The sequence below is a fragment of the Monodon monoceros genome, unplaced genomic scaffold (assembly GCF_005190385.1).
Source record: "Monodon monoceros isolate NGI ecotype Baffin Bay Population unplaced genomic scaffold, NGI_Narwhal_1 Super_Scaffold_3, whole genome shotgun sequence".
In the NCBI taxonomy this organism is placed as follows: Eukaryota; Metazoa; Chordata; class Mammalia; order Artiodactyla; family Monodontidae; genus Monodon; species Monodon monoceros.
Window position 1 is genome coordinate 14,474,586 of NW_021703780.1, and position 24,614 is coordinate 14,499,199.

At 40.4% G+C, this 24,614-nt stretch overlaps 2 protein-coding genes across 4 annotated transcripts in view; one reads left to right on the plus strand and one right to left on the minus strand.

Moving 5' to 3' along the window:
* Nucleotides 1-6,345: 6,345 nt before the first annotated feature.
* On the plus strand, nt 6,346-12,596 carry FAM8A1 (family with sequence similarity 8 member A1). The gene is made up of 5 exons (XM_029244392.1): nt 6,346-7,123; nt 8,209-8,329; nt 9,950-10,073; nt 10,582-10,721; nt 12,208-12,596. Exons 1-5 carry the CDS (start codon nt 6,397-6,399, stop codon nt 12,350-12,352), a joined length of 1,257 nt encoding a protein of 418 aa, XP_029100225.1. The 5' UTR covers nt 6,346-6,396; the 3' UTR covers nt 12,353-12,596.
* Nucleotides 12,597-18,128: 5,532 nt separating this feature from the next.
* The window catches only part of NUP153 (nucleoporin 153), a 75,845-nt gene continuing 69,359 nt past the window's right edge, over nt 18,129-24,614 (minus strand). For all 3 annotated transcript variants that reach the window (XM_029242449.1, XM_029242451.1, XM_029242450.1), the window contains exons 19-22: nt 23,487-23,843; nt 22,526-22,798; nt 19,612-19,780; nt 18,129-19,246 (exon numbers count right to left, since the gene is read on the minus strand). In XM_029242449.1, coding sequence (XP_029098282.1) covers nt 19,165-19,246; nt 19,612-19,780; nt 22,526-22,798; nt 23,487-23,843 — 881 coding nt within the window. In that variant the 3' untranslated portion in view covers nt 18,129-19,164. The remainder of the gene's footprint in view (nt 19,247-19,611; nt 19,781-22,525; nt 22,799-23,486; nt 23,844-24,614) is intronic.

Here is a 24,614-nt window from a genome sequence, read left to right on the forward strand (position 1 = left end):
CTTTGTAATATTGTCTAAAGTCTGGGAGGGTTATGCCTCCTGCTTTTTTCTTTTTCCTCAGGATTGCTTTGGCGAATCTGGGTCTTTTATGGTTCCATATAAGTTTTAGGATTATTATTTTTTTAATTTATTTATTTTTTTGTGATACTCGGGCCTCTCACTGTTGTGGCCTCTCCCATTGCGGAGCACAGGCTCCGGACGTGCAGGCTCAGTGGCCATGGCTCATGGGCCTAGCCACTCCGCGGCATGTGGGATCTTCCCAGACCGGGACACGAACCCGTGTCCCCTGCATCAGCAGGCGGACTCTCAACCACTGTGCCACCAGGGAAGCCCAGGATTATTTTTTCTAGATCTGTGAAAAATGTCATGGGTAATTTGGTAAGAATCACACTAAATCTGTAGATTGCTTTGGGTAGTATGGCCATTTCAACAATATTAATTCTTCCAATATAAGAGCATAGGATATCTTTCCATTTCTTTGAGTCATCTTCAATTTCCTTTATTAATATTTTATAGTTCTCAGCATAATATAAGTCTTTCACCTCCTTGGTCAGGTTTACTCCTAAGTATTTTATTTTTTGACGCGATTTTAAAAGGGATTGGTTTTTTACATTCCCTTTCTGATATTTCATTGTTAATGTAAAGAACTGCAACTGATTTCTATATGTTAACCTTGTATCCTCCTACCTTGATGAATTCGTTTATCAGTTCTAGTAGTGTCTGTGTGGCGTCTTAAGGTTTTCTATATATCGTATCCTGTCATCTGCATATAATGACAAATTTACCTCTTCCCTTCCAATGTGGATGCCTTTTATTTCTTTTCCTGATTGCTGTGGCTAGGACTTCCAATACTATGTTGAATAGAAGTGGTGAGAGTGGGCATCCTTGTCTTGTTACAGATTTTAGTGTCCTGAAAATATCAATTAGTCTAACTGTTCTAATGTATCGTTTAGGATAATTTGATGTCTTTTAAGTCTCCTTTAATCTATTGGTTCTCTCCCTTCTTTTTCTTACAATTTATCTGTTGAACTCAGCTGTCTGATTGCAGGGTTCCCCACAGTCTGGATTTTGCAGATTGCACACTCATGGTGTTTTCAATGTGTCTTTGTCCTCTATTTCCTGTAAATTGGCAGTTGATCAGATTCAACTTGATCAGATTCAGGTTTAATCCCTCTGGTAAGACTACATTATTATTATGAATTTATGTATTTAAACTTATTTAATGGGTTTCAGTCCATTCTAATTATTACCCTTATTGAAACTCAAATTGTCCCATCTTTGGCCAATGGGGAGCCTCTTCAAGTTGGCTCCTGGGTCCTTTGGACATGACCCTAGAAGTCTTTAATAGTTCCTCTGCTCTTCAGTATGTCAAGATATTTTATGCTCATTCTATACATTTCCTACCCCAGATCAAGAATCACCCATTTCTCCAAGTAGCCTTTGTTTCTTTAAGTGGGACTTGGTATTTCAAAACCACACTCCAGATGATAAGAATGAGCACTGCTACTGAAAAGATGCAGGAAACTAGATAGATGGTTCATACTAATGGTAATTACTCATTTTACCCCATATTAAACATACATTCTCAAAATACTAATATTGCCACCATCAATATACTGAAAAGTTAAATTTTTGTCGATGCTCCTCCCAAACTCCTTTCCAGTTTTACAGTAATTTTGTACCAATATTTCAGAATACAAATCCATCTCAGATTATACTTTTTGTGGCTCTCAGCTCCAAATCTTTGTTTGCTGTGCAATAATGGAGCTGAACTCTATAAATACTTCTCCCATATCAGCTGGTTTAATGTTAGGCTTTGTTAGCAGAAGGTACTGTTGCAAGGAGGGGGCGGGGCCGGAGTAGGGGCGGGGACGCACTGGAGGAGGAAGAGGCTTCTCTTTCTGATTCTCCTGTACTTTATCTCCCTGGGCTCCTGCAGAGTGCGTGGTTCCTTTCAGCAGCGCCCAGTAGCCAACAACAAGCGGCAGCTTCCCAGGGCAGCTTCCCCCAGTACACCGTTTTTAGATGGCTTCATGAAGTGGTGTGCTGCTGGTATAGCACCTTCCTGTACGTGGCTTCTCTGGGCACTCTGCGGTGAATTCTGATAAAGTCACCTTGCTATGGCTAGTTCTCCAAGAACTCCAGAGAGGATTTCTAACGGGGCGCACTGAGGCCACAGCAGGGAGCCACAGTCATGCCCTCTCCAACAAGGAGGTGGATGGGGCATGGGGGCAAGGGTGCTTCTTGGCCATTCTATTTCAGTTCAGGAGTGGTGGCTGTTCCCTGTATCTACTGTTCCTATATGGTAAGAATTCTCTTTGCCTTTTGCTAGTCAGCCTCCCTTTATTCCAATTCCATTAATATTCATAGTAAATGTCCTCTGTTCAAATTATTGTGTAGTTTCTTTCTCTTGACCCTGACTGAAACAAAGCCTCATTTAGTCTTAGTTCTACAAGTAATATTGAAAGTTTCACTAACTGTCTTTCTGTCACTGTCAGTAATTTTGTTGCCAAGCTTCACCCCTCAGGAAGCACTCAAGTAACAGTCTGAGCCCTTTCATTTTGATAACCAATAGGCTTTTATACTTTTTTTTTTTTTTTGGTGGTACGCGGGCCTCTCACTGCTGTGGCCTCTCCCGTTGCGGAGCACAGGCTCCGGACGCGCAGGCTCAGCGGCCATGGCTCACGGGCCCAGCCGCTCCGCGGCATGTGGGATCTTCCCGGACCGGGGCACGAACCCGTGTCCCCTGCATCGGCAGGCAGACTCTCAACCCCTGCGTCACCAGGGAAGCCCCAAGGCTTTTATACTTTCAAGTCAGTTTTGATGGATACAGGGTACTTGGTTCTCATTTTCTTTCTTTGAATATTTTAAATGTTTCACCATTTTCTCCTCACATAAAGTGTTAATGTTGAAGTCTTGTGGTAATCCAATTTTCTCTCATAAATTTTTTTTGGCCTAAATGACCATTTTTCAAAACGTAAAGTCTAGTAATTTTACTGACTAGAATACATCTTGTTCACGCTCAGTGCTTTCAGGGGCACACAGTATACTCTTTCAGTGTGAGGTTTCGAATATATATGTAAATGTATATATGAATATATATGTGAATATATATAAATAGAATATATGTATTTTACTTCAGGAAAAGTTCTCTTGAATTATGCGTTGTATTCTGTTAGCTAGCTTTGGTTTTCTTTATCAAGAACTCTTAATCCGTACACTGGATCTTCTTTACCTATCTTCAATATTTATCTTTTCTCTAAAATCATTTCTGTTTCTATATTTATTTAAAATCTCATTTTCAAATTCTAGTTCTCTTGGGCACCATCTGTATTTACTCCTGTGTTCCTTCTAGCTCAGTATTTTCCGAAACCACTTTTTCTCTTACTTCTAATTCTTTCCCAAGTTGTTACTTTATTTCTGAGGTATTTTTAATTCTGATTTTTTTTTTTTTTTTTTGCCGCATCATGCGGGACCTTAGTTCCCTGACCAGGGATGGAACCCGTGCACCCTGCATTGGGAGCATGGAGTCTTAACCACTGGACCACCAGGGAAGTCCCTATTCTGATTTTTCTTTCATGTCTTATATAATTTTCTTAATATCTTCACAGTTTTTATCTGATTTTTTTCGGCATTAACACTATGCAATTTTGCATTTGTGGTTTGATCCCACACTTGTATTTTGGGGTTTGTGGAGTTATCTGTTACCTAGTTTAGTTGTAAATGTTGCCTCATGCATTTTTGGTTTCACTATACAGTCTGTTTTGATGTGGTGATTCATGGAGATTCAAGATTCACGTACTGCCCTCTTTCCAGAGTCCATTTATATTTTTGACTCATGAATACTTCCCTTTTTATATCCCTGAGACTTCAGTCCTTGGCTGAGTTTGATGGGAAAGGACTAGGGTTGATCAGGGTGTTGTTTGGATTAGCAGTGGTGCATTACATCACATCCTCATTCTTGAGTGATGATTTACTACGTTGTCCAGGTTATTTTTATATATATATATATACATATATATATATACTCTGTACTATATATGTTCCACTATCTTTGGCATATTTTTACTTTTGACAATATGGCTTCCAGTCTAAATGTCATTTCTTTCTAGTCAGGTTACGTTTTAACTGCTGCTAGTTAAGATCATTATTTTTCTCTTTGCTTATATTCATCATATATGTGTTATATGTATATGTTATTTTCCTAAGACTTGATGTGCTTCTTCAATGTAAAGAGTCATCTTCCTTCAATTCTAGAAAATTATTGGCCATTATTTCTTTTTCTCTCTTTTGGAATGTCTATTAGATGTACTGTTGAACCTTCTTATATTATGTAGAACCTCTGAATTTGTTGATTACAAAAGGCAATAATTTTATTTTTGCTTAAGCCAGTTAGAATTAGGTTTATCACTGAAACAGAAACACTCTTTACTTTCTCAAAAGCGAAGTCAAAGAAAAACAGGTGATTCCTGAAGCTGTTATGATTATCTGTAACTAGATATCCTTGAAACCTAAACTACTCCTGAACTTTCTATGCAAGTCAATAAATTCATTTACTTTTTCTCTCTTAAATCAGTTACAATTGGATTTCTGATAACTGCAGCAAAGAATACTGATAAATATAAATGTCTGCTATGTGAGTGGCACTATGCCAGGTGCTACCTAATCAGTGGTATGCAAAACAAAGACCAGTGTCTCCAATAACCACAATATTTACACTCATTCCATGCCGTCTTCATTTATTTGTTCCTGCTTCTCCTTCCTCCCCTACCCAAACTTGGAATGCATGTTTAAGTGTTACAACTTTTTCACAGTTGATTTTTTTTTTTTTAATTTTTGGGTGTGTTGGGTCTTCGTTGCTGCGTGTAGGCTTTCTCTAGTTGCGGTGAGCAGGGGCTACTCTTCATTGCGGTGCGTGGGCTTCTCATTGCGGCGGCTTCTCTTGTTGTGGAGCATGGCCTTTAGAAGTGCCGGGTTCAGTAATTGCAGTGCGTGGGCTCAGTAGTTGCGGCTCGTGGGCTTCATTGCTCCACGTCATAATGGGATCTTCCCGGACCAGGGATCCAACCCATGTCCCCTGCATTGACAGGCAAATTCTTAACTGCTGCACCACCAGGGAAGTCCCGGAGTTGATTTTTAAAATCACATCTGTAAGGGCAACCTTTCTAGCAATAGGCCACCATTATCTTTCCCTTATTTTGGACTCATATTATATTGGTATTGTCTTAAATAGGTCTTCGAGTGTTTCATGAAAGTCTTTCCCTTTAACCAAATCATTAGCTCCTTCAGGGCAAAAGTTAAGCCTTTTACTTTCATCTCCCAGAGCAAAGTCAAGAGTGATTATGGGAATCATTGTTAACAAGTATAACCCACGATACCTGGCCCCTGTAGATCTCCTGTATGGGACTGGGGATACAAAGATATATTCCTATCACTTAACCAACTTAAGGACATAGGAAGGTGTATTAAACTATACATATGTAAGGTGCCATATATAATTCAGAGGAAGGGGAAATCGTGCCTGGGCTTCTGTACTCAGAGGAGGCTCCAAAGCCCTGGGATATGAACGGGGCCTTGCCTTAACAGAAAATAAAAGGCAGGCACCAAAGGTTGAGATAACGGGTCTGAGGAAAGGCACAATTTTGCTGAAGTAGGCTTGTGTCTGCAGCAGTGGAGAGTAAGATATTATGGACACAGGTCAGCTCCAGGATAAGGAAAGAGTCTAGCTCTTAAATCAACATAACTCCTCTTTTCTCTTACAATCAAGATCTCTGCCGCTGAGCCATACTATCTTGATAGATCCCAGTATGGTTTGGTTATTAATTTCTTATCCTCTAAGGGGACATGCCTCATATCACCTTGAGTACAGATGGGCGAGGACCAGTTAACTGGAATGAACGCAGGCGGAAACAAGTAACAAGCCCTGTGCCTAGAGACCAAAACTGTCGCGGTCCCAAACAGAAAAGGCGGCGCCGAGCCCTGGGACCTCTCTCTGAAATCTTCTTCTTCCATCAGCTCTTTCTCCTGGAGCAGCCTGAGTCCACATCCCGTGAGATTATCTGGAGAAGCCTCGGGCCTCCAACTTCATTAAAACCACAAGAGGTGTGTGTCTGGGGGACGGGTGGTAGTCTGGGCCCCTCAAGCGATAAGCCCACGCCCAGCCGAAGAGGAGTCCTCCTGCCTCCCAAGGCTCTGAGCACCAAGGCCCACTCTCACGCCCCGCCTCCTGGCTCCGCCCCGCGCCGGCGACGCCGACGAGGGGGTGGGTTTCCGCTTCCGGTGGCGAATTGTTGACGCCTGCGGCTGCGGCGGTGGCTAGCGGGCGGTTGGGGAGGGGCCAGTGGGGGAGTGAGACGGCGCAGTGACAGGACCGCTGAGCGTGCTGCTGAGGCGACGATGGCGGAGGGGCCGGAGAAAGCCCGAGGCCGCCCTCCCGGGCAGGACGACGGCGGAGGGGACCACGAGCCCGTTCCTTCACGAAGAGGCCTTCCCGCCGCCGCCCCACGGCCCCGGGACGGGCCGCAGGCCGAACCCCAGGCTCCGGGCCGGCCCCCAGCCCCGGGCCTCGGTCCCCCCGCGGCCGCCACCGAGGAGTCGGAGCCGCCGCGCGAGCCCGAGAATGGCAGGGAGGCGGGCTCCGGCTCTGGCTCCGGCCCCGGCTCTGGCACGCAGGCACCGGCAGGCTGCGAGGCGCCCGAGGCGGCGGCGCCGCGGGAGAAGCCGGCGCGGCTGAGCGCCCGAGAGTACTCCCGGCAGGTGCACGAGTGGCTGTGGCAGTCCTACTGCGGCTACCTCACCTGGCACAGCGGCCTGGCCGCCTTCCCCGCCTACTGCAGCCCCCAGCCGCCCGCGCCCAGCTACCTCGCGGGCGCCGGCGCCGCCGCTGCCCCGGCCTCCGGGCCGCCGCCCCTGCAGCTGGGCTATTACAACCCCTTCTACTTCCTGAGCGCCGCGGCCGCCGGGCCCGAGCCGCCGGCCTCCGCCGGCCTCCCCGCCTCGGCTCCGGTCGCCGGCCCGGGAGCCCGCGCGCCTCACGTGCAGCCGCCGGCCCGGGCAGCCCCCGCGACGAGGGTAGGACCCGCCGCTGCCTCGCGAGCCCCGAGCGAGACCGGGCGGCAGGCAGGTGAGAGGCTCTTCGGGGAGCGACCTGGGGGCGGGGCCGGCGGGCCCCTCTCCGCTGTCACCGCCGCCGCGCTCGCCGCGGCTTCTGCGCGTCTGTCAGCTCGCAGGGTGTACAGCGCGGCCCTGCGCGCGCCTCCCCTTAGACCTAGCGCTCCGAATCGGTTCCCTGGCCCCCCGGTCTGGTGGTTTCCACGTGCAAAGAAGTCTTTGCTCCTCAAAGCGTCCTCTTAGCCTTCGTCTCCACGGTGTGGAGTGAGATCCGAAGCTTAATTCTCTCTCAGACGGCAAACCCGGCTTGGGGGTAGGGGAAGTTTTGACTGATGATGCTGGAAAGCATCCAGACATGGATGTGTTAACTATAGTATCTACAGTTAATATGATAACTGTTTTATGAATTAGGGACAGTGGAACTGACGGATATTAAAGGAGATTTTCAGGAATGCAAATGGAATTATGAACCTTTGGGCCTTGGCTTCATCTTGTGTGTTGTCTGTTTACTTCTGTATGGGAATTAGAATATTCTGAGTCACTTACACTTTTTAGTGTATTATTTAGACTTTTTGTTTACTTTATCCAGCCACAGATAATATGGGACAAGACCTAGTTGCCTGAATTTGATTCAAAATTTAGGATGGCAGCTTGATAATCCCTGGATTTGTTACATAGAAAGACAAACTAAATAAGGGGTAAGATGAGGGGCTCAGGGATTTACTTCGTACCGTCTACACTTGATATTTTGCTTAAAAAGTTTAATTTTGTGTCATAGGCTTGTAATCACCTGGAGTCTCCTCATTTGAATCCCTAGTGAAATGTATTGAGTACTTGAAATAAATGTATCTGTGAAATCATTTCTAAACATTAAGGGGGTGAAAACAAGCTTTAAACTGCTCAGTAAATAGTGAAGTAGCGTTGCTGTTTTAATAACATGCCCTATTGAAGTCAATACCAATAATTGTTGCAGTTATAAAATTTTTTTTATCAGCAAGTTGTACCCTGACTTTACATTCATTACCTAGCTTGGGTTCCAAGGCCTATGTGTAACGATTAGTTTTCCTAACTTTTTTTTTTTTTTTTTTTAATTTACAGGTAGAGAGTATGTTATTCCATCCTTGGCCCACAGATTCATGGCAGAGATGGTGGATTTCTTTATTCTCTTCTTTATAAAAGCAACCATTGTCTTAAGCATTATGCACCTCAGTGGAATAAAGTAAGTTAAGGCCATTTGCAGAAGGGTTTTAATGTCCACTGTCTAGAGATCTTGCTTTAATTTTTTTTTCATGCCTGCAAGTGACTTTATGGATAATCTGTGTGCCAGTGTCAGTGATTTCTTTATAGGAGCTTTGTTGGATTTGCTTTCTTGTTGATTTTTAAAAATAACTACAAAAGAGAGAAAAATACTTAATTCTGCAAGATGTGGGGAATTTCACCTATCAAAGTAGGTGAAAGGAACCTCCAATCCTGGTTTGATTTTATTCACTATTTTCTTAGGCCAGTTGCAAATTTTTCTCTTACAGTCATTTTCAGAGTGGAGTATCTAAACACAAAGGCATAAAGAGGTTTTGGTAGATGAACTATTAATAATCAGCTAGATGGCATTTCCAAATGGGGTTGCGTATACTGTCAGGCAAGTTCCAAGTGAACTGCAAAGTGAGCTATTTATTTGCATAATCTTCCTTTCAGATTAACAATCATAATAGCGGTTATCACTTGCTGAGCACTTCCCATGGGCTAGCCTTTGTATGGATTCTTAACCTTGCCACCACTGTAGAGTAGAGGTTAATATCTCCATTTTATAGAGATTGAAATTTGGGCTTACAAAAAGTTAAGCCCAGAATTTACAAAGGAAGTAAGCAACAGTCAAGTTCAGACCCTGGTAATTAAATTTCAGGGCCCCTGCCAGGAGCCTGAATGTTACTATGATTCTTCCCTGTCTCTCCCTCCCTTATGCCCTAAACATCCAATCAAGTACCAACTAACTCTGTTCAGTCTCTTGAATAACCTTCAACCCATACCATTTCCTTTTCACTGTCAGAATTTCATTTTTCATCATTGCTTCTCCCTAGTCCAGTCACTGCCATCACTTGCTTGGATTATAACACAAGTCTTCTAACTGGTATCTCAGATTACTGTCTCCTGTTTTATCTCAATTCAGTCTCTGATAGAAAACCAAAGAGATCATAAATTGATTCTGCCACTCTCCTGCCTTAAAATCCTTCAGTAGTTTCTCATTGCCATCAGGGTAAGTCTTATTAATGTCCTCATATATTTTAACAAATACCCTTATTTCTTAATCACTCACCTGTCACAGTTATTTGAGCCACACTGAACTGCCTACAGCTTCCATCATACTCTTGCTTAAAGGCTTTCTCTCTTGTTAGTCCCTCTCTCTGAAATTTCTCCCTTCTTAGTCTGGCCAACTTCTCTTCATCCTTCAGATCTCACCTTAAATGTCATTTTTGGGAAGGCTCCACTAAGTTAAGTGTGCCTGGTACGTGTCTCCAAGTACCCAATGGTTCTCTATTATAGCCCTTTTCCCACCTCATTATTAGTTATTCTGCTTTACCTGCTGGGTTAGCAACTCTGTGAAAGCAGAGACCATGTCGAATTCACTTGCCATTTTATCCCCGGGGCTAGTACAGCGCCTGCTCAGGGTAGTGCTGCTTATTTGTTGAATAAACTAATGAATGTTTTGTGAAGCTCTACAGTTTGAAACCTAAAGATTAGTTTATAATTTCAATTAAAGTTTTTGATTTACACTAATGAAAAAGAAATCAATGCAACTGCTCTGGTAACTAATTCTTTGTAACCGAAAACTATTTTTTTGTAGGGATATCTCTAAGTTTGCTATGCATTATATAATAGAAGAAATAGATGAAGACACATCAATGGAAGACTTGCAGAAAATGATGGTTGTGGCGCTTATATACAGATTATTAGTTTGTTTCTATGAGGTAAGCTGCTGAGTTCAGCAAATATTAATATTTAACAATCTAATTTTAGATTATCAGCCCAAGACAAAAAAGTAGTGATTTTTATTTTTAATCATGTATTTATCAAATGTCTTTATTTTTTTCTAAATTTCCTTTAACATAATACTTTACAAGTTAAAACTTTCAGAATGGAGACATTTTTCATTTGTAATACATTTCTTTGTAATACATTTCAGTCTTGTCCAAAAATATATTGTAAGTTGGTTGTGGAACTTGAAATGCATCTTTCCATAGAAGCAACTTGCTAAAAAATATAATGGGTCATAGAGAAATATTACAGTAGATATCTTGTGGTATTGAAGATGTTAGAGACCTGCAGAAATGCATTAAAAGGTTAACCCTTAAGTATTCTATGAAATTTTTCCAACGTGAAAAATTTAAAACATGAATCATACGGCAGGAAAATTTACCTTTAAAATTGGTATAGTTGAGCCAGTAAATTATTATAAAATTATCCTTCTTTCCTTAGATAATTTGCATTTGGGGAGCAGGTGGAGCCACCCCAGGGAAGTTCCTGCTAGGGCTTCGAGTTGTGACATGCGATACGTCGGTGCTTATTGCGCCAAGTCGGGTTTTAGTGATTCCTTCCTCAAATGTTAGCATCACCACGTAAGTTCTTTTTTTTAGCTTAATGTATTATGTACTTATGAATTGTATTGATTACTGTACTTAAAAATTATTTTCACAAGTTATACCATTTGATAAAAGTATTTTTAGGATGTTGGTTCTTCATGGCATATAATAGGCTTACATGTATTAAGTTTAAAACAAAGTTTGAATGTTTTCAATGATTATAGACTTCTCTTCAGTATGTATCTTCAAAGGTAAGCATTTTATGAACTGTAGGTCACAATAATGAGGAGGATTTGGGCGTGGCTACTCTCTCTATCAGTGCTCCAGGCCTAGCTTTATTATTCTCTAGATCTGTGGATATTGGAGTTTAGTTACTGCTGTGCCTTGAAGCTTCCATTTGGTAATACCTGTCATTATCCCATCTTGAATAGGCAATAAGAATTTTGACAGCTATACATGCGTGCATCCTGCTCCTAAGTGATAGAGCTTGTAATACTTCCAGTACTCATGGCTAGCTGTTGGCATCTGGCTCTGGGGGAAGGTACAGATAGTGATAATGGAAGTTGTGGAGGTGAGTAGGTGGTAATCAGTTGAGCAAAACAGGATACTGGCTGGAATTGCTGCCAGAATGATTCAGAGTTGGGTTGTTTAAACAAGAGACTCTAGAAAAAGCCTTGAATTTGCTCACATCTTCAAAATTTCCTTACATTTTTGTGATTCTCATAATCCTGGCTATTACTTTTAATGAGTCAATAATGGCTAATATTTATTGAGCACCTCATAAACCAGGCACTGTTTTAAAAACATTGCATATGTATTAACTAATTTAAGTTAGGTACTATAACCCTCTTATTACAGATGTGTAACACAACTAGTAGTTGGTAGAAAATGAATCTGAAACCAAGCAGTCTGGATTCAGAGCCCACATTCAGCTGCTGTGTTATCCTATAACCGTTCAGTGCACCGAAAGGCAGAAATCTAATGTTAGTAGGACAATTCTCCATTCTGAGCTACTGTTGAAAGCTTTCCTTAATCACAGAAGCCCATAGAGAAAGATCTGATAAACAAATACAGTAATTTGAAATGCTGGTGCTCTTCACAGAAGGTAGAAAATGGGACTGCGTAAGTGTACTCAGTTTAGAAGATGGTGAAAACACACTAAAAGTATAGAGGTACTGAGTGACTAGAGAAAGGGTAGTAAAAGGGAATAGTTATTCTAGTCTTCTGTCAAAATATACTGTAAACTTTTAGTTCACATTCTAAGACATATTATTGCTTTTCATGTGTAAGTTCTAAAGTCGAACTAACTTTTTTTATGTTACAAAGTCTTTAGAACTAGTCCTGGTGGTTTGATCATACTTTGCTGCTTGAAAGTAATTCAGTTATCAAAGGTTAAAACTCTGTTAATTATACTCTGAATATGTTTTAAATACATCTTGAACTTGACAGAATACTATTAATCTATATGTAGTTGGTATATGACTTATCTGTTTTTTGGGTTTTTTTTGCTTTAATTTTTTAGGTCCACTATACGAGCTTTGATCAAGAATTTTTCTATTGCTTCTTTTTTCCCTGCTTTCATCACGCTGCTGTTTTTTCAGCATAATCGAACAGCCTATGACATTGTAGCAGGAACCATTGTGGTAAAAAGAAATGGGGTCAGATGATGCCCCAAAAAGCCCTGAATTCCATACTCTCTGGAATAATGACAAGACTAAACTATATATCAAGGCCATCAGTATCCCTGGGTTACATTAACTGATGATTTAGAAATTAAAGCAGTCGCTCCAGTGTGATGCAGGTGACTATGCTGAAAGTACTGATTTTACTTGAATGTCAAAGAAAGAACTTCTCCAGAAGAAAAACCTCTTAAGTTCAAGTGTTAAAATTTTTAGATTGAACTGAAGGCAAGTAGTGTCATAATCAACAACGGACAGTATATACTTAAGATCTAAGGTATTAGAACTTGCTGAAAGCATTTTCAGCTTTGAAATCTCCAAATGAAACTTTAAAAGCTTATTTTGGTTTATCCCAAAATGATGGAAAGTGTCCAGTTGTGTTTTGTGAACACACTCATCTTTTAGTTAACACTTCTTAAGGAAACTTTTGTCTTTGCTTTTTGCGGGGAGGGAGTGGGGACACACATTTGATAAGCCACTTAGCGCCCATCCCAGGAGCTGGTGAGTTAGCTGCAAGAGAGAGGGGAAAGTGAGGCCGGCCTAGCAGTCCCCTGACTTGAAATTTTAAAATCTGTACTGCAGTTTACTGCAGGAATGATGTAACTTTATAACTATTCTTAATGCCTAAACATGTATTTGGGGGCAGATTTTGCATGATGATGAAAAAGTATTAAGTCATATTGCTATCTTATCCTTGATTTTTTTTTGTTTTTTTAAAGAAAAAGGTAAGTTAGTGATTGCTTTTAATGGGGTTGGGGGGAGGGGTAAGTTTTCACTGTAAATTTAAATTGAAACTCATGTGCAAGTGTTTTCAGTGCCCTAAATCAAACCATAAATATGTGGGGAAAAGCAGTCCTATCAAACTGTTGCATATTTACTGTAAAACAATATTCCCAGTATGTGCGCAGCATGAAGAAAGTATTAGTGCTTTTTCAGTGTTCTGAATATAACTTCTCTTTATATACAGGATATCCACATACGAGTTTCCTTTTATTATATTGTTCAAGGAATTAAATAATCTTAGCATTTCATGATTAAATACTAGTAGCCTGTGAAATACTTACCAATTTTCCCGTTAGGGACTGTTCTCTGTAACAAGGAAGAGTAGCATTTCCAGATGTTATTCCAAGTTCTTTGGTTCTGTGGGCCAACAGCTCATTTGGGGCCTGCCAGGGATGATGTTTTTGAGGGAAATGTTAAGTAACACTTTGTGTACTGCCATTTTAATTTATTCTTCGATTGCATAGTTGTAGAGTTTTAAGTGTGTGTATGTGCTTTTTGTTAGATGGCCCAGTTAGCTGTGCTGAGGTATATCTGAACTAAAAGTTTTGTTTCTTAGGCATTTTCTGCATCTCTGTTGTTTTCCCCCAAAACACTAAACTGTGTTGAACAGTTCATACATAACTAGGGTGCTTACAGGATCAGTCTAGGCTTTATTTTGGTCTTAACAGCAAATACATTTGCTATTACTATATCAGTTTTTAAAGTGGGCTTTTTTTGGACATTTAAAACGTGAATATTTTCAATTTGTTTATAGAAACCTTAACAGTGTCCTTAATGCCTTTTCTTATTGTAAAATTTCATAAACCATGAACCATGGTTTTCATAAACAATGTTTTTCAAAATAACTTTATAGTAAATCCATCACAGAAAGCCTATTAGTTAAATGTGTCAAAATACTAAACAGCTCATTCATTCACCTGTTTCTGGGAAGAGAAAGTGTTATGGTCCTTCACAGTAAACAAACCCAAACCATCCACTGACTTCTTAAATTAGAGGAGAAATTATTAGGAAATGTTACATAAACTTACCGATTAGTACTGTATACATTAGCATCAGAGTATACACCCCCTTTGCCCCTGACTGGGAACTGGAGTTGAAACGTACCCTTCCGACATGTAGCTCTGGAATACACCTTTAATGTATAATTTCCTCGATGGTTCACCACTTAGGCTATTTTTATACAGTAAAACAAAAGGAAATATGTAGTCCAGTTTGTTTTATACTTTAATATCTATGTAGATGCATTTCTCAGGATTCAAGTTACACTATGTAGCCCTATCAAGTAAAAAGTGTTACTTTGTCTGCCTTTACAACAAAATCCAAGTCTGTTTAAGAATTCAGCACTTAGGGAGATTTTTGATTCCCAAGTTGGGGGGAAAAAATGACAAAATGGGGAAGAAGGGGGAGCCACATGTTTTTCTCTTGGGGCTGGGGCCTCCCTCTTTTCAGTATACTTTATTATATTTCATTTACAGAAATGCTGAATTTTCTGTGTCAAGACAGAATTCTCATACTGAAGCTCTACAGCCTAAAAAGGCAAAAAGAAAGTTGTCTTCATAGTATTAATGTTATTCATCACTTTTACAAGATAATAAGGGAACAAAAATTAGGAGTTGTTATGCTGAGAATACTATTTCAGTGAACATACCGTATATAAAACCACAGGTCCTGCGGTTAATTTAGGCATCTAGAAACTCTACCTGTTATGAAATGTGCAGCCTGAGTGGCTCCTGCACCTTGAGAAAAGTCTGACATACTAAATGCACGCTGGGCTGAGCTAGGTGAGGGAGCAGCGGCAAGCAAGCTGTGCTTTTAGGGAGTCTGGCTAGAGAGAAAGCACCTGTGTGGTACTCATGTGGCACTGCTTCAGAAGTTACTTCTTTCTCCCTAAACAGTCACCTAGTTTCTCCCAAATATTTAGGATTGAGAAAACATTATATTTGAGGGCTTTGTCTAAATTTATAAAAGTCTTTAATGTTTCAAATGACGGTAAAAATTGTTCTAACTAAAAGAAGGATTTTTTTTCCCTTAAGTGACTTGTTTGGGCGTTTCACTTAGGCATAAATACTTCCAGCAAAAGGAAGACAGGAGTTGAAAATTAAACTACTTGGGAATAAAGGGCTTTTTGATGGGAATGTATTAACTTTTTTTATTCTACACTTACCCCTGTGAAAACAGGCTGTTGTTCCTTTTAAAGAATATTCCTAAATAATAGCAGTATTCCTAAAATCTGGCAAATACTTCAGTTACTTGCCATTTCCCACCCTCCAGCCCATACCAAAGGCCAAAATCTTTGCAATACGTGCTTGCCTGGGTAAAGTTCCTCATCTCAAGCTGTGTGCGTATTTCTTTGCAGTTCATTATAGTATGGCTTGATCCACAAACAGTATCTGATGGCCTGCCTATAAATGAAAATTCAACATTCTGTTTTTAATAATTTGCCACCAATTTGTATTCTTTGTCTCAATAAATACCTGGTCACCAATGCTTTTGTGTTTTGCCTGTTTCTTTGAGGTTTGCTCCAGAATCTCTTGCTTCCAAATACAGCTGCTCTAGCATTCTCTGCCTTCAGGAGATGAATGCTTTCAGAAATAGAGGTCTATCAAAAAACAAAATCATCCACTTTGAGATATATTCTTTTAGCAAGTCACTCAGAAGTTAGCTGTAGATGACTAAGCTTTTAATGTTAAACTAATCCTGTCCGTTCCTTACCGCAGTAAGTAAGTAACCATTCCAACCACAGTGCAAGATACTAAGGACCCACATTACAAATGAGAGGAACCAGCAGGCAGGGTCTCGTAGCTAGTAGAAGACTGAGCTGGGCAATTTAATCCTAGTCTGGTCTTGAAAGCGTTCCCTATTCAGACCTTTGCAAACAAAACTAGGACAGGACACACAACAGGTTCCTCGAGAAACACAAAGATAATAAAGGATAAACTTAAATGTAGTTAAACTGTGGCGTGGTCTGAATCCTGTAGACAATGTGCTGTCAGGACCTCAGCCATGAACTACTACACATTCTGGAAACCACAGTGGATGTCTGAGGTAAGCTTATAAAAATTGCCCCGTATTACAAGGAAATGAAAGCTCTGACGTGGTACATATAGCTGGTGTGTGTAGGTAGACCCAACACACCCATTTTTATCAATTTTACTGTACCAAATTCGCCAGTTTCCAAACAGGCCCAGCACATGACATATGTTTTCTTTAATTGTATCACTATCAGTAAGTTTTTCCCCAGGCTAAACCAGGAAGTTTATGGCCTGGTTACAAATTCCTAAAATTAGTCCAACACTTATTTCAAGTAATAAAATCCTAATTCCGTGAATAATTCCAAGAGAAATTTGTAACAAATAGCTAAAGACTTATTTCAGTTGTCTGAATTGTACTTAGTGCCCCAAACTGTAAATTACTAAAAAACCAACCTACCACTTGAGAGTGGCATGCCTGGACCTCATGCATCAGAAGTCTTCCAGGTGCCCATGTAATGACTTGGGGCCCTACCTGGACCCAGTGATGCATCAGTCTCTGGTGAGCAGGTCCCAGGATATACATTTGGCCCACCTCACCAAGCATGTTGATGTACATTCAGTGAGAACAACGGACCCTCTTGTAAATCAAATTATATAAACATACCTGATGATTCCATCTTTCTGCATATGCCTTTCTTACCTTCAGAGATTATTTTCAGTTAAAAACAATTCCTCATTGATCCAGCACGAGAAGTGGGCTTTTATTGTTTTCTTTCCATAACGTTTCCCCTTCTTCCACAAACAGCGCTTGACTTTCATTTGTGTATGGAGCATGGAACCCAAGGCTGCTATTACAGCCACAGGGGTGGGTCTACAGCCTGTACCAGTCCGACGAAGAGATACCTCTGCTGGGCTTAAGCAGGGACTGATTTGAGGCTGGAGCTGCTACCACGAATGTTTTCTACAGCTGCCGTGTGCGGGCTCAGAGTTAAAGCAGTGGACATGAAAAGACAAGTCCTACCTAAGTCCCAAATACTCTAGCCCTAGAGATCTCAGTTCTGGGGGCCAGACTTCATTCATAAAATAAGCCACCCTAAGTTTGGTTTTCAGTTACTTGCTTTTAAAAAAAAATTACTAAATAAAATGAAATATTTCCAGCACATTTTTAATGAAAAATCTTTCCCAGAATAGAAAGTCTAATATTCCCATCCATATCGACCTAAAGAATGGCTAAGAGTGAACGAACATGCAGGTTAGTTAGGCATTAACTTCTCAGCATCAACACCCCACAGGTTTCCAGTTTACTTCTTTCAGCATTCACCATCATCTGCCCCCAGAAGAGGTTCATGTCACACGTACATTATTTAATAAGGTGAGAATTATAAATACAAAATTCCTACTCCGAAACCAGCATTTGATGATGGCCTAAGACATTTTCAGTAAGAGAAGCCATGTCACTGGAAACACAGAAAAGCTCTTAAACATTTTAAAGTACTGAATTTAACCACAAGTTCGGCAAAGTAAAAGTCGCCACAGAATAATCATATGTACAGATTGAAGAATACAATTATCAAACGCTGTCCCAAGAGCACTTTTATGGACCATAGGAAAGAAATCTAGTTTAAAAAAATCGATAAAATAATCCAAAAGAAATTCCACAAAATGACCACTGAAGTTTTTGTGGGCTATTCTGGGCATGCATCTCCAAGAACTCTATCAATAAAACACTGTCTAGCCACCTATCAAGGAAGATACAAACAAATGGCTGCGTGTGTTTATTTTCAACTTTTAAAAAGGTATCAATTTATATGCAAAGTAGGTGCGATTCCTAGCACCAGACATAAAGCAGGGTTATCTTCAGACACTTCCCCTTCAGTTAGGAGTTGTCCAAATCACTTCAATGTATTCTTCAGAATTTTTCTTCTAACTGACCATTGTTAACCTTCATAAAAAGGTTCCCTTCCACTAACACTCATACCTTCACTAGGATTTAACACTAGAACAAAACGTATTTCATAACTTTTTATTGATGGCATTTATCCCATGGTTTAACATGTTAATTATACTGTAATAAACATGGCTTTAATATTAAACTTTTCCTTATTATCCAAAGTCACCACAGTCCATTTCAGTAAATATAAAAATATATGCTTAATACTTTGTACAATACTGGTTTTTGGTCCAAACAAAAACTGGATCAGAAAAGCCAATAAACTCACTTTAAGAATCCCCAATTTTTTTTTTTTTTAAAGATTTCCAAATGGATTTAGGCAACTTTGAATAATGGGATTTACATAATAAAATCTGAGACAAGACTAAACAACAAAAAAAACTTTCTAACACAAAATTAAAATTTCAAGTTCACAGATTTATGTTATGCCAAAAAAGTACAGAAACAAAATTGTATTTACACAAGTTTCATAATAAAATAATGAAAAAGGCAAGACAGGTGATAGTCAGAAGAGTGCCAATATAGAAATAGCATATAATTATTAAATGGAGAACGAACTAGATCTAACAACTCCTTAGCATGGAGCATTCTTTAATCAGGCTTCCTCTATCAGAAAACTTTAGTGCACAATACACCCAACTCACTCACTTCACACATACACCAGCACAAACTCAGCATAGAAATCATTCATTTCAACATCCTCTAATCTATACAGAATTCCTCAGATATAATTACAATTTCAATGCGTTCCATAAAACGCATATCAACGCACATGGTGGTGCAGAAAAAGAGGTTGTATACAAAGCCATTCTCTTGAGCGGGCTTGATTCCTGGGTTCAGCCAGCCTATGCCAAACCAGTGAATAATTTGCTGGATCATAAAACATTTTTGCTGAAGAATAAGTCACCAGTCTAGCTATTATTTTTTTAAAAGGGGGTGGGAGAGGTGAGGTTGGGGCTTCTGTAAAGAAAAAAGGAGGAAAATTCCAAAATTAAAGATCTGACCTCAGATAACCCAGCACGTAGTACAATCCAGAATCTGAAAGTAGGGCACCAGCTGTTGTTAAAACAGTGTGTATAACACCATCAAGATCTTTATTTCCTGCGTCTAACAGCAGTCTTTATCTTGCGACCAGAAACTGCAGTTCCAGGAGAGAATGAGTTTTTCCCATTTGACCTGTGAAAAACAAAAACTCTGTAATGTGACATGATGCTCAGATGAAAGTTCACAATCATAACACTAAATGTGACTGGTGATGGGGTGGGGGACACTACTTTCTGCTACACCTCATACCCTCAAGAGAGAGACACGCACGCACACACACACACACACACACACACACACACACACTCCCTCTCTCTCTCTCTCCCCCTCCTGCTAGTTTTCTTAGGCCATGATCCTCCAAAATTGTAATATGGTAAACTGATGGAGAACATAGATTTTACCTCAACCAGACTGCACCTTGGTGATTCTATACACGTACACACAAACACACACCCTCACTATGTTAAATTCTCCATTTCAACAAAAAGCTCTCTTACCCCACAGAAAACGCCGCTGGAGACTGGCTAAACTGAAAGCCCCCCGAGCCAGAGGGCTGGGCTGCGGCTGCAGGTGTGCTGGCATTTGCGCCGAACGTGAACACTCCTGATGGATTATTGTTTGTGAAGTTGAAATTTGTAGCGCTGCTGCCAAACTGGAAAACAGAACCTGCAATAGATGAAGCAGAAAAACTTTATTAAGGTAAAAATGATGGTTCTTCTAGTAATGACTCTGACCTTTACATACAAAAACCTGTAAAGGGTTAAAGCTCTTATGGTCACTTAAAGAAAATTAAGTATTTTCTCCACTCACACAATATATACCTGACACCCTCAAACAAGTGACCTAGCTCACCCATGACCAAGGAAAAAAGGGCAAAGTGGACTTTTCGCTAAGACCGTGGAATCAACAAACATACTTACCTCTATCTTCTTCAAAATTACGTTAACATAACAGTAAAGGGAATTTTACAATAAATGGAGAGAGGAGACAACACAACAAAATTTTGAAGCTGGAAGGCTAACTGGAGCCAAGTACTAAACTAGCAGCAAGGGAAAGCACAGAAGTCTTTCCATTTACACTAAACATACCCAAAAGGTTTAGGTTCCAGGTACTTCCGGAAGTGAGAATGAAGGTGTGACTGAAAAAAACCCCAGCAGAATGGTAGAGTATCTGTTTAAGAAGCAGACACCTAGATCAATCCCTCCCCAGCACCAAACAGGATAATAAATCTCCTCTACCCAGCAGAAGAATAGAACTTTAGTCTCTGGAGAGGCCTCTGGACCAGGGGACATCACACATAAAGGCAAAGATACCATATTGAAAACAGAAGCATTCAGAATAGGTTGACACAATGAATACTGAGAGCGGCAGCCTTCTGCCCTGACTCAGCTCCCATACCACTGGCAATCAGGAGTATATATACCCTTCAGGAAGGAGACCGGAAGAATCTTCTCTGGGAAATCTGGCAGTCTGAAAGGAAAGACCTAAAGATATTGTACTAGCATCCAGTTCTTCCCAAGAGGACAAGCCAGTTATTAGATAAACCTACAATGATATTCAAGATCTGTAAGCCCTAACCACATACAATGAATTATTGAGTGGTATTTAGGTGTCCTGCACTCATAAAGTTATAAGTAGAATGGAAGAAAATATTCACAAACCATATATCTGATAAAGGGCTGATATCCAAAATACATACGAACTCCTACAACTCAAGAGCAAACCTCCCCCCCACCAACAAACAAAAACCAAAACCAAACCAAAAAACCCCTCAAATAACCCAATTAAAAAACGGGCAAAGAACCTGAATAGACATTTCTCCGGAGACAACACACGGGTAAATATAAAAAGATGCTCAACCTCACTAACCATCGGGGGGGAATGCAAATCAAAACCACTAGGAGATATCAGCTCACACCTCTTAGAATGGCTATTATCAAAAAGATAAGAAATAACAAGTGTTGGCAAGGACGTGGAGAAAAGGGAGCCCTTGTGAACTGTGGGTAGAAATGTAAACCGCTGCAGCCACTATGGAAAACAGTATGGAAGTTCCTCAAAAAGTTAAAGACAGAACCACCAAATGATCCAGCAATCCCATTCTAGGTATTTACCCAAAAGACTTGAAACTAGGCTCTCAAAAAGATAGCTGGACTCTCATTCACTGCAGCATTATTCACAATGACCAAGATGTAGAAACAACCTAAATATCCATAGACAGATACAGAGATAAAGGAAATAACATATATACATAAAATGGAATGTTAATCTTGCAATATGGGAAAACATGCATGCATCTGGAGGACATAAGTGAAATAAGCCAATCACAGAAGAACAAGTACTACATGACTTCACTTCTATGAGGTATCTAAAATAACCAAATTCACAGAAGCTAAAAGAATGGTGGCTGCAGAGGAGGGCTTGGGAGTGGGAAGAAATGAGGAGCTGCTATTCAAAAGGTATAGTGTCAGTCATGCAAGACGCGTACATCCTAGAACTCTGCTGCACAATACTGAGCCGAGTTAACGACACTGCACTGCGCACTTACTTTGCTGAAAGAGTAGACAGAGCTCACGTTAAACACGCTTACTACAATTAAAACAAACCCCAGACACTGCAAGTGGAGAGGCAAGAAGCACCAAACACGTGAGGAAAGTATTTCATAAGAAACACTGAGACCAAAACAATAATAAAGAAAAGCAATTTGGAGAAAACTGACTAAGCAAACGCTTTAAGAAGGGGGAAAAAAACCTCTGCATCATTAATATCTTCAAGAGATCAATAGAAAACGCTTCTAAAACAAAAGCAGAAGGATATAAAAAGGAGACATCCACAGAACAAAGAGGACCACTCGGAAGTTAAAAAGTAATACAAGTAGAAGTAAAATCTCAACAGGTGTGTTTAAAAGTAAATTGAGGGGGACTTCCCTGGTGGTGCAATGGTTAAGAATCCGCCTGCCAATGCAGGGGACACGGGTTCGAGCCCTGGTCCGGGAAGATTCCACATGCCGCGGAGCAGCTAAGCCCGTGCGTCACAACTACTGAAGCCCACGTGCTCTAGGGTCCACGTCCCGCAACTACTGAAGCCCACGCACCTAGAGCCCGTGCTCCGCAACAGAAGAGGCCACCACAATGAGAAGCCCACGCACCACAACGAACAGTGGCCCTTGCTCACCGCAACTAGAGAAAGCCCGCGCACAGCAATGAAAACCCAATGCAGCCAAAAAGAAGTGCTTAACTGTGTGAAAGTTGGGAATGCTGTTTATAGGTAATACACATCTCTGTTCTGCCAAGTACAAGAGACAAAAAAAAAAAAAAAAGACATGCATGGTTTCAAAGTTCAAAGAAAAACACTGTATTTAAGACATACAGAACCCAAATGCGGAAACAAAGGACATGACTACTACATACTTACTGGAATTAGGAGCTGTTCCTGAGCCAAATGCAGACTGACTAGGCTGCTGTCCAAACACAGGAGGCTGGCTGCTGCTCGACACTGTCCCAAAAGTAGGTGCCGCAGGCTGAGAGCCAGCAGAAAATAATGCTGCTGAAGATGACAGAGACCCAAAGCCTGGGGGGTTAGGCTGGCTGGCACCTTGGCTTTGTCCAAATGCTGGGGTCTGGTTAGCACCGAACGCTGGACTGGCAGATGGTGCTGAAGGTCCAGTGCCGAATACAAAGGAGGATCCTAGAGGCCCACAGAAATACTGAAATTACCATGATGGTTAAAATGAGATAAGCCTCAAGAAATCGCTATAAACTGAAAAGCACATTTCAAGCTTCTTTCCAGACTCTTACCTTGCTGAACAGATCTTATCAAGACAAGTTTTGAATACTGATTAAGAATACAATTCTCTCTACCATTATTTAGTAAAACCATGTAAAATCCAAATAAACAAAAACTTCATTAACAAGATTCCTACCTTAACAGCCCAAAATTTTTAGGTCTTTAAAGAGATAAATCTAAGAAGACAACTGATCTGCCATCAGAAGTGTGACACACTGCAGAAATCAGCTAATGTTGTGACTATGTATCTGTTGCATAATGAGGACTAATGTCTATTAAAATAACCTTCAGTGTCTGGCTATTTACAAATTAACATTGCAAAGAAAAACAAAACAAAACCCCCCAAAAAGACGAGAAACACTTGAAAAAACTAAAGATTATACTCCTAATGAGATTAGAAATATTGCTTCCAAGAGTTACTTAAACTATACACAAAATGCACATCATTCCACAGAGTGAATAACTACAACACCCCGGGTAGAGATGACCTAAAAGCGGCCACGCTCTTTTGTGGTATTATTTGCTAAGAGTTCATCTGCTTACAATGAAAGCCATTCAAACTAACATGTCTCTTCTTTTTTAAAAGTACCTGCAGAGCTCGATGTGGTGGGAGCTCCAAAGCTGAAACCAGAGGCGGCAGTATCACTGCTGCTGGCACCCGGACCAAAGACAAATGGGGCGACAGCTGTGCCCGCGCTCGACGTGGTTGCTGGTTTGCTCTCTCGAGAAAATAGCAAAGACTGAGATGTACTGGATTCGGCAGAGTTCCCAAAGGCAGAGCTGCTCACAGGACTGTTGGCCTGTCCAAACACAAAGGCAGCTGCAGGCGCACTGGAGGATGAGGTGGAACTACCAAATATGCCACCGCCAGCTGAAGTGGCTGGTGTACCTGAATTAGAGGAACTGTTGTTCAAGAAACTGAAAACTGGCTTTGCTGTACCTTGATCTATAAGACAGAAATTAAGAAATAAACAAAAACTTTTAAAAACAAGTAATACCGGAAAGCATTTTTTCCTAGCCTAAAATCTAATACGAGTCCATTAGAAAACAGAATCATTAAGTTTTCAATATAGATTCATTCATCAAATGGACATCTGCTATGTTAAATTCTGATATAGTCAAATATATCCATCTTTTCTTTTAGGGCTTATGAATTTTGTCTAACATAGCAAAACCTTTGGCATTCAGATTAATAAAAAGAAAAAATATTCCTTAAATCCAAATCTAACTGGATACTTTGGATAACAAATTCAGACAATAGGAGATAGCTACGCTTTTATAAATTTGATTTCGCAATTTATGTTAGCAGGATTGTAACTTGGCCAATTTATCTGAACAATGGCCAATTTTCTCTGCCACCTTTATTGACTGGTGTACCCTTTTGCTCACTAATTTGTAACTCCACCTTTTACCACGTATTAAACTTCTAAACCTCTACAGTTACTGTTACTATTTTAAATATTGTAACTTTGTAGTATTGTTTGATATTAGTAGGGCAAACCTACCTGACCGTATGTGTACCCTTCTCCCCAAAATTTCTTATATTTTCCCTTCCACGTGAATTTTAGAATTATTTTAGCTTGTCAAGCTCCACAAAAATTCCTCTAAGAACTGAAATTATATTGGGAGTGAGGTGGAGAGTAAAGGATATTCTCACTCAGGAACAAGTATAAAACACGCCTTTTATGTTCTCTTAATTCTTTAGCATGTTGCAGGT

Coding starts and splice junctions, on each gene's coding strand:
- FAM8A1 (XM_029244392.1), top strand. CDS start 6,397: ATGGCGGAGGGGCCGGAGAAAGCCCGAGGCCGCCCTCCCGGGCAGGAC. Junction 10,074..10,581: donor TATTAGTTTGTTTCTATGAG/GTAAGCTGCTGA, acceptor TTCTTTCCTTAG/ATAATTTGCATTTGGGGAGC. Junction 10,722..12,207: donor TCAAATGTTAGCATCACCAC/GTAAGTTCTTTT, acceptor TTAATTTTTTAG/GTCCACTATACGAGCTTTGA.